At 35.2% G+C, this 18,545-nt stretch overlaps 2 protein-coding genes across 2 annotated transcripts in view; one reads left to right on the top strand and one right to left on the bottom strand.

Moving 5' to 3' along the window:
- Positions 1–18,545, top strand: part of LOC101789043 (uncharacterized) — a 133,505-nt gene that overhangs the window by 112,970 nt on the left and 1,990 nt on the right. The gene's annotated exons all lie outside the window — the stretch shown is intronic.
- LOC134476184 (histone H1.8-like) lies at positions 17,483–18,211 on the bottom strand. The gene has a single exon (XM_063249500.1). It carries the CDS (start codon positions 18,209–18,211, stop codon positions 17,483–17,485), a length of 729 nt encoding a protein of 242 aa, XP_063105570.1.

Raw genomic sequence — 18,545 nt, 5'->3', positions numbered from 1 at the left:
TTCTGTAATACAAGAACTTTCTAGTGTGCATCAAATGAGATTAAATTTCTAACCATTTGACCCTTTGTCCTCTTTTTTTCCCTTTCCTTACAGGAACACCAAGTACAGTCATTAACTGGGCCTGTTCTGTGCACAGCTGGGTCAGTAGGGAGGAGGGAGCCCTAGTAAGATCAAAGCCGAGTCCCATCTGGGGATTGCTGCTTATGTCTTGGGTGCAGGCCTGTTTCAGGGAGAAGCAGGGCTGCACACTTGCTATGAACATGAATATTCTGTCCCACGGCTTCCTGATACACTCTCATTCCATGTTGCTGACACAACACAAAAATAAGGAAAAGGAAGAACAATCCATATAAAGGAGATGAGAGCTGGAATACAAATCACAACAAAAGACAGAAGTCTCTGAAAATGTTGAAAGCAAGCATAAACTTTCCCGAAATTGAGCTTTAAACATGGGGTGCTAAAAGATTGTGAAAAAGTAGAGAGCTTTTGAACACAGGTTAAACCACAAGCTAGGGTAGCAACTTGTTCAGCACAATGTTATTCACACGGTCAGGAAAATTTCACAGCGGTATGGTGAAAATTTATTACCATTTGTTTAGCTAAAAAAGTAGAAATTATCAAAATATACTAATACAGATCTTTATTATTTATTTACAAAATTCTTTTAAAGTGCACAGTGCTTTCATTATAAAGTATGGACTGATTAATTCATCCTACTGCTTTTACTTCATTCTCATCTGTTTTGATTGATGGGGACACACGTCTAACCAGAGAATGGAGAAAAGAGAACCAAAGTCGGAATACAGGAACCTGAGGCCACAGGAAGCCCTCTCTGCCAGTCAGAAATAAGAAAAAAGAAGGGTGTAAGGAGCGGGAGTGCCAACAGCTGCGGCACGTTTATTTATCCACTTGGGAGGTGGAGTCTCATGTGAACCTCTGCCTCATAGTTTCTCCATGTGCAATGTCTCAGGCACCCAGTGTTCTTGAGAGCAGAGCTGCTTAGTGAAGTGACTTGCCTCAGGCGCTCTGTGTTCTTCAGGCTGGCCTTGGCTCTGCTGCAAGTGATCACTCCGTCTTTAGTCACTACCCACATCATAGGAATTTGGGTGAGGATGTTTGGATTTTAATGTTTGATTGCAATAGCATTCTATACTACTCAGGACCCTTATGTATCCATTTGCAGAATGTAAGTGCTCTTTAAGTTTTAAAATATTTTCATTAGAATATGTTTGCAATATATTATGATTACATTCATCATGGGGGTTAGTCTGTAGAGATATCCTGACCAGGTCTTTTCTCATATAAGAGAAACCATATGATATTTAACTGCTCTTTATATTGAACTATTATTGAGATTTGATATTGTTCTAAGAAAGAATATTTAAAGTTTAGTCACATGCAATATATACTTATGTATCGCAAATTGATAGGCAAAATAATGATTTGTAAACAAAAACTGTTGTATTCAATGTATTTGGGATGTTCATTTTCTCATATTTACAAAAAGTTCACAAAAATAATTTTGAAAAGAAAAATGTGTTTGTATGATAATACATATGTAATAGTTACATGCTGCAAACATGCACTAATAATTTTATTGAAACTTTGTCTCTTCCTCTTCCATACTTTGTTTACATCTCTATTATCGTAGGCTCCATCTTTTGTTTTGACTTAAGAATTTGTACTATTTATGCCTTATGTCCAATATTAAACTATGTTTACACTCTCAAAGCAGGAGATGAGGCTCTTTAAAAATGTTACAGGCTTGTTCTGAGTTTCATAAGTTGTTGTACATCGTTGATTAAAAGATCTATTATTCTCATGTAAATTGATCATCGGCATTTAGAAACAGCTATCCTGTTCTATTCTAATGTTCTTATAACTGCTGTCTCTCCCATTTATCTTAAATGTGTGCAGCATTAGATTGTCAAAATACTCATAATTTAATATAGCACATTCCTTTCCTCTATGAATGAAGCCCTAGCAATTACATTGCAAAATAGCTGTCAATTCTTGGCTTGTATTTAGTTTTGAGATTCTCCTTTCCATTTGGAAATCAGCTGCTCATTTCTAGGATGACTCCTAAGATGCACTGTTTTAGGAAGTAAAGTTTCTTGGAAGTAAATGCTCAGGTACAATTTCAAGTGAATTATTATATGAAACAAAAGCTCTCAGCACAATGGAAGATGAATAAATAAAGTTCAGGAGAGAAGCAATAAATGGTAAGGTCTTATCATCTGTCAATTAGTTTTAATCCGATCTAATGTGAAAACTGTAAATCACAAAAGTCAATGCTACATTCCACCAAATTACCTTTAATCATATAATAGACCAAAGTCTGTGCACAAAATGAGATTAGCCTGTAGCTCCTGAAGGTGAAACTGCTGAAGATTTGGTTAATGGCAATTCTTTGGAGAAGTGAAAAGATGTAAGATTTTTTCTTTCCTGTACTAGCCTGTAATCTCTGAGAGCCCTGTGTACTAACTGGCTCAAGGCACCTTGGATAAGACATTCAACATCACATGAATTTCATCTCATATGAATTTACAAGATCAATTACAAAATTTCAAGATCATTTTGTACATGATATTACTATTTAAATGCTATTTGCCATAAGATTTGACAAAGCAGAACAATGCAATTCATTTCTTTACTTATGAAGTCATAATTAGGATATTTATATCAATCTGTGTTATGATGATTATATCACAAGAGTATAAGACTAATTGCTGGAATTACTTAAAATACACTTGATACGACAATTAAAAACACATTAAGACTACTCTTGCCTTAAATAAGAAGAGGTATGAAAATCTACACATAAAGTGTGAGCTATAAATAAATATCTTAGAAATATAATCTAAAATAACTGCCCTTAAAAATTTGTAAATCCAAGTTTTTTCCCAAGTAAGAAATTCATTTCAGACAAAATAAATATCTAAAAAAGAGAAATACTTTAAAGAGCTACTGATGGAAATTACTTTAAATATGAGCTGATGAAGCACACGCACTTTTTAATCAAATTACACAGATATAGTTACATAATAAAAACTACATCTATGCATTTTACAGCTTTTATATATTAGAAGTTGTGATCTTCCATATTCATTGCTCACTGTATGATGGTTTTAATGCATTATATATAACATTAATCCAATCTGAATAAAGATGAGAAAATTTTAAGTAACTATTAAGGAAACATAGAATACAAACCAAATAGCTCAAAGTGAAACTAATACAAAAATCTCAGATTCTCACCATCTTCACCTTCTCTAACAGATGGCCAACAAGTGCCGTGATGGCTGACAAGTGCCAGGCCTACTATAAACTAGGTCCAGAAACAATGAGCAAGACCTTTCAACCAGAGAAGTTCATGCATCATGATTTTTGACATAAAGTAGTTAGCTAACACAAACTCCATACAAGGGGTTCAGGGAATGAGGGGAGACAGGAGGTGAGGAGCAGAAGGGGAAGACAAATGATTAAGATACAATGATGATTGCTTTTGTTACATCAATAGTGCATATCTAACTAAACCGTATCTCTGGATTCATATGTCTGTACCTACATAATTTGTAACCTGTCATAATAACTCAAACTATCAATACCTTTAATTTAAAAAAAAACAACTCACATGGAGAGTTATACAAATAGCAAATATTTAAATCTCACAGGACAAATACAATTAATTTGTATTGTTTATTGAAGTTATTTTTAGTATCCTTTGTCTGAATTTATCTAATAAGGAATCATGCTACATTGTGCAAATGTTCCAGTTATTTACTACTAACACTAATAGAACAAAAAGGGGAGGTACTGTATTTTATTGGAACAACAAAAAGAGATTAAGTTTAAAGAGCTGAATTTAAGTGTTGCATTTGACATTATTATCAAGAACCATGCATGCTTCTAACCTCATTCAATTTCTATTTCTTCAAATATGAAAAGTAAATAATTACCCAATATTTTGCCTAGAGATACAATAATTTATTAGCTAATATTGAAAAATTAAAGTAGTAATGGTAATCTAAATGTAAAAATAGTATTTGTAAATTTATTTTCTAGAAATATAGCTTTTTGCTTATTTGAAGCGTGTATGCTCAATATTTGTTATATACAATGTCTATAGACTTTGCTCTCATTTGCTGTCACTTGCTCAAAAATAACTGGTACCATTTGGTTAGATACATTTGATTTTATTTTCATTTATATTTTTATTTAGTGTTCCATTTGTATGATAAATATATTAAAGTACAAAAATGTATCAACTGTTCACAGCAAACCTTTGAAAAAATATATATACTGTATGCAATAATTCTTTCTTATAGATTTATAAAAAGTTGTAACTTTCAATTTTCAGTATTTCAGCTGAATGAAAGTGGATTGTTGAGAAACTTATATTTTCAAAGACAGTTGAGGTATTATCTGTGTTGTGAACATCCATTGGGCTGATCGCTCTGAGCTTCCCTGTTCCTCAATTTGGCTCTTTGGAATAAAGTAGCTTTCTGAGCTATGTTTACTACTGAATAAGTGGAACATATTCCATAATTCCTACTTCATAATATGATTTATATAACATCTACAAGTCTGAGATTCTATCCATAGATGGAAAGGAAGCATCCTTCGATGAACTGCACACAAGAAACTCTATAAGACTACCAAAAATTTCAGCTTTTTCTTAATAAAATTTTGTATCTTTCTAAAGGGAAAATTTGGAGGAAATCATTCTGGTATTGAACATTTTATATCTTTTTGGAAATTAGGTTTATTTCTTCATCTTAGTGTTAACACTTTGAAATATCAGGCATGAACACCCCTTTGATATATTTACCACTTTCTGACTGTCTTTGTTTTCCTTTGAAATTAATCCATTCTCTCAAGCTAGGGCTGTCTAGTTTCCACAGTTCCCACACACTAATGGGTGTTATCTAGCTTAATCCATTCAGGATAGGAAAACTTATTGATGGATTCTGACATGTCTGCATGGGAAGCCCACAATGCAGAGGCAGGTTTGTATTCACATTGATCATCATATGTATCATTCTATGACCAAAACTTCTCAGAGGGTGGTACCCATGAGGAAAAATGAATTAGTAAGTCTAGCGTAGCTGCAGAATTTATATCAGTACCAGTAGATAAAAATTGTAGATACTTTTCTCCCTTTTAAAAAGTCCAACACAACCCACTCCTCACCATAAGACTAGTTTATTGCCTAGAATGATAGTCATATACTAAAGAGTCAGAGTTCAGAGAAACAACTTCAGCATGGGTCTGAGGGAGGCTCTGTCCAGCGTAACACAATGTGGGCCACAATGTTGTGCATCACCTGATCTCCATATATCTCTACAGCAAAAGTGTAAACATGTTAGTAGTATTGTCTTAGGTAGAGTATTATGGATTTCTGAACTCTTAACATATCTGGATATTTGCATTCTTTAAGTGTACTATATGATCCTTCTCACAAATATTGGGCCCCGTGGCCTGTCTCACAAAGATTGGAAAAAATATACTTACACATTTATCAAGCAAGCTAAGTGTCTTCCTCCACTGATGGCATCTGACCATAATACCAATCTCTGTTCTTTAAGGTGAAGAACTGTGATTTTTCCAAATTTCATTATATTTTCAATTCTTTTGAGATAAGGTCATACTTTGTATATAGTTCAGGTTAGTTTTGAATTCATTACATACCCCATGCTAGCCTTGGACTCATTGTAATTCTTTTGTTTCTGCCTCTCCATTGCTGGGATTACAGGCATGTGCCACCATGCCTGGCTCAATTAATTATTTTGAAATTTCTCTGAACACATCCACAAAAATAAATACTGTTTCTCAGTTTATAATTTAAATTTACTGGAAATTACAGAATACTATATATGTATATTCAGATAATTACATTTTATTGATACTAACACTTTCTGAAATAAATGCATGAGATGCAGCTTTATTCAGATTTCACAAAAATAAATGTAGAATACTAAGTGTTACTTTTCTTGATTTATTGAAATAATCATAGGTTTTCCAGCTTTAATCAAAGCATTCAATTTGCATTCCATTCGCTTTTAAATGGTTTCATTCTAGGAGGAGATTATCTTATCTTAGGTTATGAAAGATTGGAAACCTGAGTAAACATGATCTCTAAATTGATTAGACTTTTAAAGTCCAAGACCTAAATTTACAAGAGTATATCCAACAGTTGCTCAAAAATTATACCTACCCTGTACAAAATACACAAACATATGGCAACAAGTTATAAAACCAAAGTAGATTAAATGTTATATCAACTTCTGTAACATGAGAATGAAATTGAGGCCACGTTTTTTGGATATTTCTTTTTTGTGAACAAATGCTTTTGTTTTCCATAGAGAGTAAGTAAAAGACTCTCGGCTAGCAGATTCTCTTGTTGTTTCATACTTTCCAAAAGGATCTTTTTCTCCTTTTTTCTATAGAATTTACAATATATTTAAGGTAACTTCTGACAGGTGGTGACCACAAAGTATCAAATACTGCAGTTATCTTTGTAGAAAAAGAATAGAAGTTTCCTTTATGAAACATTCTTCTTCCATTTAACTAATTCTCTTTTTTGTAAAAAGTTTTCTCCAACCAAAGATTATAAAAAATAGAACCTGAAAATTATTTGTCTGAATAACCCCCCCAATTGTTTTTATCATCTTGAGATCTATGTCAAATTGGAGTTGTTGTCCAAATTTGAGGTGGTTGTTTAAAGTAGCAAGTTTATGGAAGAATATCTGATATGGCATTATTTGTGTTATTTTTCATTATTCTCTTAGCAGAGATGTTTAAAAATGAAGGATAAAGACACCTGACAGAATACAATGTGAAGCCAGGCAGTGTAGCAATCCAGCGACATATCTTCCTCTGACTCACAGAGTGATGGAGACTGGCCAATCTAAAGAGAAAAAAGTAGGAATTTCACAAAATGTTGCCTAGGTCATACAACAAGACACACTCTGGCTATCTATTCCTTTTTGAAAAGAGCATGTGTTGATATCATTTGGCCAGCTCACACATGACAGATGTCTTTTAGCCAGGCAAAAAAAAAAAAAAAAAAAAAAAAAAAAAAAAACAATATGAAAGACAGAATTTGTATTTCTTGTCAATTCTGGCCTGCATTCTGAAATTGAAAGTTTATCTCAACATCAGGCTTCCTTGTAGTACTTACACTGAGATCTAACCATCTTCACTTGAGACTATTCTAAATTTTACTACTTTAAGAGCACAGTCGTGTAACTTTACAAATCACATATATAAAGTCAGAAATTGATTAATTATACTTAAATATCCTTTTCTCTGTTATCTCGTTCCACCCTCTTCTCACTTCCTCCTCTTTTTTTCTCCTTTCTTTTTTCTTTACATAATAATATTTTTATAAATACCATTTTTATGCCAGACAGTGTTAGTTTGAGGATCACATAATTAAAAACACAAAACTTGTTAAAACTTAAAACTTAGTATTTCAGAAAGAAAGATAACCAGTAATTACAATACAAACCATTTGATGGGAAGGTGTGTAGGATGAAAACCCACCATATATGTAGACAGATGCTGTGGAGAAACTGACTTCTTCAGTCTCTAAATATTATGTAGAAGACGTGTGGCTATAGAAAAGAAGTGAGGAGCTTTAGGGTTTCAGGATGGTTGAATAAGGCATCAAGAATTCATGTCCTCCTCCATGAAAAGGAAGCAAAGCACCAGGAAAATGGTTACATTTTGAGATGTGTGATCATAGGCAAATGCTTGAACTCAACAAGTTATAGCGTTGGAGATTTAAGTAACACAGAAGCAACAGATGTTCTGGGAACTTTGATATTGGCTCCCAAACTGGATGAGGACTCTCTTTTGCAAAGTAAAGTATAAACATTTGAGTCATTGCAAACTCCATGAGAACAAACTTAGATCATCATAAAGAAAAATTTCACAGATTGGACAAGTTTGCAATCAATTTAAGGGAGCAACTTGGAATTGCATAGCACCTGTGCTGTGAAGAAGGAACTCATACTATATCTCAGCAGATTTTCAGAGCCTAGGCCACTGATGGTGGGTGCCATATTGAAAACTGAGCTTTTCTCCAAACATACATCACACTGCTGCTTGGAATCATACCTATTCCATCATTCCTTAGACCTCACTGCATTCCCCCACACTAGCAAACGGGCCTGACTTTCACAAAACCATCTTGACCCGGCATGGCAACCGTGATCCCAGTATCCAAAAGTGCCAATCGCTGCTTTACAGAAGACGAATGTTTCATCACAGAGGTAACAAAAGGTGTCACTGTGGAGAACTAAAAGTCCACGGTTCTTGTTTTCTGAGCCCTAAGCTATGAGCAGCTTTGTAAGTCATCGTCTGCCTCCCAGAGTGACAGTAGGTGGCTGCTCAGTACCACAAATTTTCTTACAACAATGCACAGCTGTGCATAATCCCTGGCCCTGACTGCGAAGAGTGTAGTTGGACATTTGCCTGCTTCCATATCTCCTCCCTCCATGAGGCTTGTGCCACCACCAGGACTGAGAACACTCCAACGGGGCTCTGAGCCTGTCCACTAATCCATCTCCCCACTGCATTTGTGTGCCACCACGTGGACTAAGATTGGGTGCTTCTGAATCCTTCTCACTGTAAGGAATGCCAGATGCACAACACAAGCCAGTGCCTGAGAGAATGTCTATTTTCCCATGGCCGTTACCTACCTTGTTAAGTTGACACAGGAAGAGCATCATACCACTTTGCTCATCAATATTTCTTGCCTGATCCCCAGAGATAGGGAGTTTCTACAGTACTATAACATGAACTAAACCAAAAGCCAAAGGTACAAGGAGACCACACATTGGTGATCAACTGTATACAAAGTCAACATTATATGCAAATTCTCCATCTCAAGACATATCTTCAAAAAAAAAAAACAATTTACGATTTACTAAGCCCCATCATAAAACAAGTAAAGATAACTGTTCCAATAGATATACAAATATCCACACTGGAGCACAATAAGTATAAAAAAAGTAACAAGGTACAATGATACCAAAAAGAATACAATTATTTAGAAAACTCTACTTAGAAAAAGAGATCAAAGAAAAGAATATCAACAAAATTCCTAACATAGAATGTCAAAAACTGACAAGGTCCTGAGTTCAATTTCGAGTACCAAAAAATGTTTAAAATGAACAATTGTAAAGAAACTGAAATATACAGCATTGAAAACATACAAATTTGAATGAAATTAGAAAAATTATGTATGATATGAATGAGAAATTCAGCACAAGACAGAGATCTTGATAGAGTCAAACAAGTGTTTGGAATCAAGGTGGAAATAAGTAAAATAAAAAATGCAGTCGAAACCTTTCCACAGAGTAGAGCAGACAAGAAGTAACTCTGAACTCAAAGGCAGTTTTTAAAAATATCCTAGTCAGAAAGAAAAAAGAAAAATTTATACCGCATGGCTTCTTTCATATAAGAAATTCAAAACATAAAATTCCAAGAGCAAAAGTAAAGATAAGCAATATGCAATAGGAACACAGGATTTTTAAATACGAAAAGGAAAAAGTGGAGATGGAGGTGAGCTAAAGGAGAGAAGGGCAAGCAGAAGTGTAGATAATTAAAATGTGCTACTTACATGTCCCAGCTCCCAAGATGAGTGTAACCATTGTTCATATCAAATATACCAATAAACACAGAAAGAAAGATGGAAGGAATGGGAGAAGGGAAAGGAGGGAAGGAGAGAAGAGGAGAGGGAAAAAGATAGTAAGAGAGGATAAAGACAGCTTAGAGACATTTTGGATAAATAATAAACAGATATTCACATTTTATGAGCCCTTGAAGAAAAAGAAAAGTACACAAGACACTTTCAGTAATAGCTGAATAACGTCAATCTTACGGATGACGTGCACACTCAGGCAGAGCAGGCCCACACAGACCTCACCAGAGAAGTGCCTTCACTCTGCATATTATAGTCAAAGTATCAAAAGGATAAAGAATTCTGAAACCTGAAGAGAAAAACATCAAGTCACATTTAAAGGATCTCCATTTAGACTAAATTACACTTTGTATCAAAGGCTGTATACCTTAGGAAAGAATGAACTGACATATTACAAGTTCAGAAAGAAAATAACACATTCAAGAGTACTATTTGCAGCAAAGCTATGAGATTTCCTTTTCATTAAGAACAAAATACTTGAAATATTTAACAATTCTTCTTTAAACTATTCATTTTATGGATGTTAATTCCATTGCGTTGTGATAGCCCAGTGTGTGTGAGTGTACCCTTCAAAGGTTATTAACTTATGTCGTATCACCAAAAATGCAGGTGGGTTTGTAAAATTCCATAGGAGCTTAAAACATGTAGATATAGATTCAGATTTGTAGATACAAATATGTAGATACAGATATTTTCATATTCTACTGCTGTTGGTTGAAGTAGTCTAAATATGTCAATTATATCCAATAAATTGGTAGTGTGAAGTTTCATTTCTAAAGTTTCATTTCTTTTTTAAAAGCTTTTATGTATTTAAATTTTTAAAAATATTATCAACATATGCATGCAGTATATGTAGCTTATGCTCATCTTGGGGAGTGGGTAAATGTGCATACTAGAGCTTGTTTCTGTTTCATTTCAATCCCCTCATCCCTTTCCCTCCTTCTCTGGTAATTCCCCTGTCTCAGTTTTCATTCTTGTTGAGATTATTAATCTTAGATCATGTTATAGAATATAATGTTATATTGATTGAGGTTATAGGCTCCTATATACAAAATAGCTTCTTTATTTCCTCTTCTGCTCCTTTTCACCCCTCACCCCTGTTCCTTTGGACCACTTCCCTACTGTAACAGATTCATCCTCTTGTCCTCTTTTATCCATCGTTTATTATTTTCTTTTTTATATGTTGTCCCCTTACTCAAACAATGACAGCTCCTGGCATGCCCCACATGTCTCCTAAGGTTCTCAGGGTGAAGGACCAGGCAAGGATGAGAGAAATAAAGCAGAGCTGAAAGTTGGGGTCAGGGGAGACCTCTCTCTCCTGATGGGAGAAAAGGAACTTATCCTTCACTGCAGGGCATTTATTTATACATTCAACAACACAGTGCCACGTGGCGCCTCTTTGACTAGCAACCCATGGCTTGAGTTCTCTGGATGCTTGGTGTTATTTTGGGCTGAAGTATCTTCTTACGTGACTTGCCCCACTGCTCTTTGTTCTTGGGGCAATCATGCGCAGGCCATGCTCAGCCCTGCATGTGTTATAATTCTCATTTCCCCATAAGGTACAATACGATATTTAAGCTTGTGTGTCTCATGTATTTTATTTAATATTATGTTTTCCAGGTATACCAATGTTTTTCTACAAATGTTAATATTTATAGCCAAGCAAGAGTATTCCAGTATATATGGATACCACATTTCCAATTGTCCTGCTATAAATATTGGTATATATGACCCAAAGACCAATATATACCAATAAATACTGGTATATTTATATGTTGACACCACCAGTGATACAGCTGGGTCATATAGAATTTCTAGTTTCAGTTTATTGGTATGTCTCTACACTGATTTCCATAATGGCTGTCCTAGTTTACATTCCTACCAACCACGAAGAAAGTTTTATTTTCCCCACAGCCTCACCAGAGTTTGCTATTGTAGATTTCTTAATGACTGTCATTCTTTCCAGATAAGATGGAATCAACATTGTTTTAAAATGCATACCTCTAATGGATAGAGATGTTGAACATTTTTTCATATATTTGTTGAGGATTTGTCTTTGTTTCTCTGTGACATTTGTTGATTTGTCTTGCCCATTTCTTGACTGGATTTTTAATTTTAGGTGGCTTAATTTTTTAAAATTCATTTTACAGGCCTGGGTCTGGTAATAGCTGGCAAAAAGTTTTATGCTGTTTTGTAAGTTGTCTCTCCACTTTATTCTTTTGCTGTAAGAAGCTTTTTAGTGTGATATATTCCCACTTCTTGATTCTTGCTTTTATTTCATATGCCACTGAAGCTGTTTAGAAAATCCTTTCTAAACATCCATGTCTTCGTGGGGATGTTTCTGCATCCTGTTTTCTGGTCTATTGATCTATGAAGCTGTTCTTGTTCCATTACTGTGTGACCTTTTCCACTACTGCTTTGTGGTATTGCCCTAAATCAGGCATCACAAGGCCTGTTGCTTGCTCTTGTTTCCCAGAATTGTTATTGCTACTCTGGGTATCATCTGGTCCCTTATTTATTTATTTATTATACCAGGAATCAAAGTCATAACCTCATGCTTGCCAGGCAGGAGCTGTGTCAGTGAGCTATATTCCCAACATGGTTCCATATGAATTTCAGACTCTTTTATGTCGGTCTGTAAAGTATGCTGTTGGCACTGAATTTGTATGACAATTTAGAAAGTATGACTATTTTAACAATACTGGTGCTGCCTATCCAACAGCAGAGGACATCTTTGCATCCTGGTGTCCTGTTCTGTCTCCTTTTTCAGGGGACTGAATTTTTATTTGTAGAGGTCTTTCATCCATGGTTACATTAATTCTTAGGTATATCATTTTTCTTGAAGCTAATGTGAATGGAATTCTTTCATAACTTCCTTCTCACCAAATTCTTTATTGGTACATACAAATGTTAATGATTTTTGTATGTTGATCAATATCCTGCTACATTGCTGAAGTTAATTATTAATTCTAAGAGCTTTTTGGTGAGATTCTTTGGGTTTTGTATGTAGAGTATCATAAATACTTGTATGCAGAGTATCATGTCATCTGCAAATAATGCTAATTTGAGGTTTTCTTTCCCTGTATGTATACACTTTGTTTCTCATGCCTGAAAAAGTGTCAAGTACTATGTTCAGTAGAAGTGGTGGTAATAAACATAACAGTCTTCTTCCTGATTTTTGGAGGAATAGTTTTGGTTTTCCCCATTTAACAAGATCCTGGCTGTTAGTGTGTCATAAATAGCTTTTATCATGTTTAGGAATGGTTACCGTATACCTATTTTCTTCAAGCTTTTTTTTTCATCGTGAAGCCATTTTGTATATTACTGAAAGCCTCTTCTACATCTACTTATATGATCATATGGTTTTTTACTTTGCTTCTCTTTATGTGATGTACTAACATTTACTAAGTTATGTATGTTGAACTATCCATGCATCTGGGATGAAAACTGCTTGATCACAATCTATAATCTTTTTGATAATGTGCTGCATCCTACTTGTTAATACCTTACTGAGTTTTACTGCATCTATGTTCATTAAGGATGCTGACCTATGGTTTTCTTTTTTCATTTGGTCTTTGTGCAGCTTTGAGATCAGTGTGATATTAATTTCCATAAGTGAATTTGGGAACAATTAATGTCTTTCCATATCATTGAAGATTTTGAAGAGTATTAGTGACACAATGTGATTAAAGATTTTTTAGTATCTCAACCATGAAGCCAGTAGGTCTTCGACATTTTATTTCATAGATTATTTATTATGGTGTCTATTTCATTGCTTGTTACTGGGTTATTAAATATGATCATGTATTCTTGGGTCAGTTTTCATAGTTTGCATGTGTCTGGGTATCTATAACTAATACTACTTTAAAATTTGCTAATTTGTTGAAATATAATTTTTCTAACTAGTTAGTGTCATCTGGATTTTGACAGTGTTGTATTGTTACCTTTTTGTTTCTATCTGCAAGACTTTTCTTTCTTTTTCATTTAAAATCTGCCTATAAATTATCTATTTTATTTATTCTTTCAAAGGAAAAACTCTTTGATTCAAAGAGTTTTTATTTTTTTTCTTGATTGTTGTATCTTCCCACTGTTATAAGATAGTATAAGTCAAAATATATTATAATAAGTCAATTTTTCCTGTGTAATTCTGTCTGCTTTTGCCTTAGATTGTTTTCGAGGGTAAGAGGTTAAAGATTATTACACATAGTTTGAGATTTGAACCATTATCACTATGTGGTGCTCCTGCTTGTCCTTGATGATCTTTTTGTTCTCAAATCAAATTGTCTGAAGGTAACAAAGCTATGTCCTCTTTTGATTAGGGATAACATAAAAGATATACTTTTTAATACACTTAGACTCAATATTTAAATAGTTTCTAATAAATATAAATGAGTCTTATTTTTAATTCCCTCTGATGATTGTTATTTTCTAATGGTTCTTTTAAATTATTGACACTCATATTTTTGTTGATATAATAGCGATATCTACTATAGTCTTCCTCTCATCTATGCAATGTGTATTTTTCTTTTTTCCTATTTTTGTCTTTCATTCTTAGTGCATCTTTTAGTGTCTGTATTGAATTTATTTTTTACACTTTATTTCTTAGTATAACAGTTGTACTTTCTTTACCATTTTAGTTTACATTCACTGTTTTCTCCAGTGCTGTTACTTTGCTATGTCAACTTCTTGTGTGTATCATTTTCTTCTATCTAAAGAACTTTGAAATTTAAGATAGATCTTCTAATGAAAACACTTCAATTTCTTTTTATCTGAGAAAGTGTACATTTCTCCATTATTTTTGAAGGATAATTTTTCATGGTACCGAATTCCAGATCTTTTTATCTTAGAAACATCTGAAAATTTTAGTCTACTATTTTCTTTTAGACTATTTTTAAGTAGTTGAATATGGTGTTTCTGTTTGTGTCTCTGCATTTTTATTCTGATTTCTTTCAAAATATTTATTTTTAGTTTTCTACAGTTCAAAAGTAACATTTCTGAGTACAGTTCTCTTTGGCACTTATCCATACTAGAGTTCTTTGAGCTTCATAATCTCTGGCCTGATATCAATATTCTGTTTTGGTCTTTTTCTGTTTTTATAGGTACCAGCGATTGAAGTCAGAACTGCCTGCTTGCAAGCCAGGCACTTATGCTGCTGAGCTAAATCCCCAGCCCCTTGATATCAATATTAACTGGGGAGAATTTTCAGTCTTTGTCTGTTTATTATATTTCTTATGTTTCTCATTTTTTCATATTATGCACATTTATAACTTTTATGTTTTACTGAATAACGTTGTTACTTTATTTCAAGTTATGTTTTCTAGTTTAATTTCTGCTTGCTTTTAACTGGGGAAGTTAATACTGAAATATCCTGAAGCTTAAAAATTTTTCTTCTCATCAATGTCCAGTCTACCAGTTAAGACCAAATGAACATTGCTTCTATCACAGTGTTTTTCAGTGTCTTATGTTTCTTGTTTGCTGTGTCTTAGCATACTCACTGCATTTTTCACTGATCACCTAGTCCTGTGTATTGTTTTCTTTATCCAGTATAGCCTATTGCACATTAATCGTAAGTGACTTACGTTGCTTTTCTAATCATACTAATGACTCTCTTATTTCTGAGTCTGACTCTGTCTTCCTAACTGTGATTTTACATTTTAATGTGTGAAGTACTGAAAATAAGGCTTTGACAATGTAGTAACAAGATGTTAATGAATGAGAGACTTTTAAGGTTTTACTTTAAAGAGAACAAAGCAAAACAAAATGAAACAGAATAAAGCGAATCAAAACAAAACCATGAAAGCAATACAGACTTTCAAAACAAGATAATAGATAATCAACGACTATCATAATATCTCATATTATCTTTAAAATAGCTGTACATACAATAAGACAATAATATCAAGCAAAACAACAGAATAAAAGCAATCAAAAAACACAATACAGTGATACAGGACTTCAAAACAAGAGAATAGGAGATGAACAATGGCTACCATAATATATCTTTTTATTGTAGAAATAATTTCCCATACAACCTGACACAATAGAATCTAACAAAACAAACAGAATAAAATGAAACCAAACCAAACAATGAAAATGATGCAGAACTTCAAAACAAGTTAATAGGAAATTAACTATAGCTACCACCTTCCCTTTTTAGACATTTCCTCCCCTTTCACCTTCACAATATCTATTGTACATTTTGGATCCCACTAATTCCTTCAGTTTTTCCTTATCTTTAAATTTAAGGGGAATAAAACAGCAATAAAATGCATCTAAACAGTGATAAGACAGTAGGAAATGTACCACAGTTACTATATTACATACTGTTGTCCTGTAAATAGTTGCTTGGTTTAGGCTTGCTAAGTCAGTCAAACAAAAGTGCCTCCGAGTCAGCTTGCTGCTCATAGGGGAAGCTGTACTCCTCACCCCACCCCATGCAGCAGCTGGCTCACAGGCAGGGCCTTTGCTTCCATCTCAGCTCTCCCCACCTGCACTCTGAATGGCTTATAGGCAGGGGCAGGAAGGAAAACACTTTACAGTCTTATATCTCGCTTATCTTTTGGTGAAGCTATGCATGTAACCTTTACATTACATAAGTCCTTAACCACCACCATGGATTCGTGAAGTGAAATAAAATGGCTAGAATAAAAACAAAAGCAAGGGTCAGTATTTTTCTTTTGTCACATGGAAGATTGGAGGGAGATATTTTGTTTATGTCATATCAGTAAAGCTTTGAAAAAACCCAAGCAGTTCAGTTTTTGTAAAATAATTTATACTGAGAAAACTTTGTTGGGTACAGAAAATGCTGGTCAAAATAATTCTTTTTCTATCTTTAAATCTACAATAGAGTTTCTCTCTTGTGTTTACTATAGGAACCAGGTGAGACTTGTTTAGGTAAAACACAAAAGTATTGTGGCTAAATCTCATTGAGTATTTTAATTCTCAGAATTACACTGAACTTCCAAAAATTCTTCAACTTCAATTCACAGTTTCTTAGCCTGACATTTGGCCACACTTGTAGGATCCTGAAGTAACTCACTGGGTTGTCTGTATTCACCTGGCTCTCTAAGTGTGCTGAGGACAAATTCGTTGTCCTGTGCTTTCACTTCTTTTACAGTTCTCAATCTGGTAACAGATAGAGCTTGTCCACTTCCTTCAGTTATTTTTTTTTCTGATTGTTAGAATAGAATGTTGAATCTAAGTTTCTCATTTAGTGGAATATAGGAAGTATTGTGTTGCATTTTGGTATGAATGAATGAAAAATTCATGGGGGAATTGCATCATTCTGAGCCACAAAAGTCAGGGAGTTATCAGTTGCAGATCAATTCACTGTGGGTCACAAAACGGTAGTGATATTGATTCAGCTTGTCAGGTGGTATTAATAGATTAGACTTAGATGTGATTTAAAATCCACGATCACTATTGTGGAGGAAAAATAACTTGAAATATGAGATAGCAGACTCCTATTTTACATGTCAAACTTATCAAAATTTGTATGAAAAATATTTGGAATCTGAGCATGTTAATACAGTCTTATATGTGTACTTCCAAATTCATTTTATTATTTTGTTAACATATGTGACTTTTGTAATGTTAATTTTCTTTTTTTTTTTTTTGGTGATACATCAGTGTCTTTATTGATATCTAGGTCATGATTTGAGAAATAAGTTAGGGTTAAATTAGTAGTGCAACGATTTGGAGGAATAAAAACTCCAGCCCAGCCACCCACAGTCCCACCGGCCTATAGCTGCTGAGCTCTGAGTACAATAACTATGACCTCTTGACCAGTGGCCTGGGGTTCTTGGGGCCCCCAGCCTTCCTGGCTGGAGACAGAGTCCTGGTCCTGGGGGCACCAGCCTTGGAAGCAGTGGCGGCTTTGGGGGCAGCAATGACTTTGGGTCCAGGCCCTGGGGCGGCCTTCACTGCGGGTTTTGTACCCTTCAGGGAGGCAGCACATTTTCCAGCCTTGGAGGCTGCAGTTGAAGTTTTCCCAGGGGCTCCTGTGTCTTCTTGCCTGCTCCTGCTGCCTGAGACCTTGGGCTTCCTGCCAAGCTTGTGGACAGTTGAGGAAGCCCCAGTTGACTTTGGGGGGTCCTTCTTGGCTACAACCTGCTGTGGCCCAGTGCCTTTCGCCTTGCAGCCTCCCTGAGGGGCTGTCTCTAGGGCTTTGCCCTGTTTGCGGGAAGCTCTTGCTTCACATGGTTCTGCAATCTTTTTCTTGCTGGAGCCAGCAGGCCCTGTCCGAGTACTTTTCCTGCTGCACTGCGGCTTCTTCTGATGCTTGGGGACAAGCTTGAAGCTGCCAGTGGCACCCCTGGCCTTGGAGTTGATGGGCCTGGCAAGGAGGCCACGGCTCATGCCTGTGGCAAGGGCCTGCTTCAGTAGGTACTTGAAGCAGGTGACATCGACTGTGGGGTACTTGTGCAGGATGTAGAGCTTGATGGCTGCCACTGAGGTGCCCCAGCGCTGCTCTCCTGCCTGTAGGGCCTCCAGCACCATGCGCAGCACTGTGGGTGGCAATGGGTCACCATGACCCTGTTTGAGTTCCGGCCTGCTGGCTTTCCATACTCAGGGGGCTCTGCTGGCCCTGCTGTGGAAGAGGAGGAAGAGGAAGAGGAGGAAGAAGAGTAATTGGTGATGCTCCCAGGAGCCATCTGAAGGACACTTATAAATGACCACCTCCGCTGTTCACATACCGTTAATTTTCATACTGAACCTCTAGCACTCATTTTGTCAATGTTTATACACAAATCATTGGCTATATCACAGTGCATAATGAAAAGTTATTTTTGTGGAAGAAATGTTTGAAAATCAATTGAAGCAAGAGTAAGGA

Source organism: Cavia porcellus, unplaced genomic scaffold (assembly GCF_034190915.1).
Source record: "Cavia porcellus strain 051 isolate PalLab524CR breed Dunkin Hartley unplaced genomic scaffold, mCavPor4.1 scaffold_5, whole genome shotgun sequence".
Taxonomy (NCBI): Eukaryota; Metazoa; Chordata; class Mammalia; order Rodentia; family Caviidae; genus Cavia; species Cavia porcellus.
Note: the sequence above shows the minus strand (reverse complement) of the source record. Positions and strands in the feature narration are given on the sequence as shown.

Coding starts and splice junctions, on each gene's coding strand:
- LOC134476184 (XM_063249500.1), bottom strand. CDS start 18,211: ATGGTGCTGGAGGCCCTACAGGCAGGAGAGCAGCGCTGGGGCACCTCA.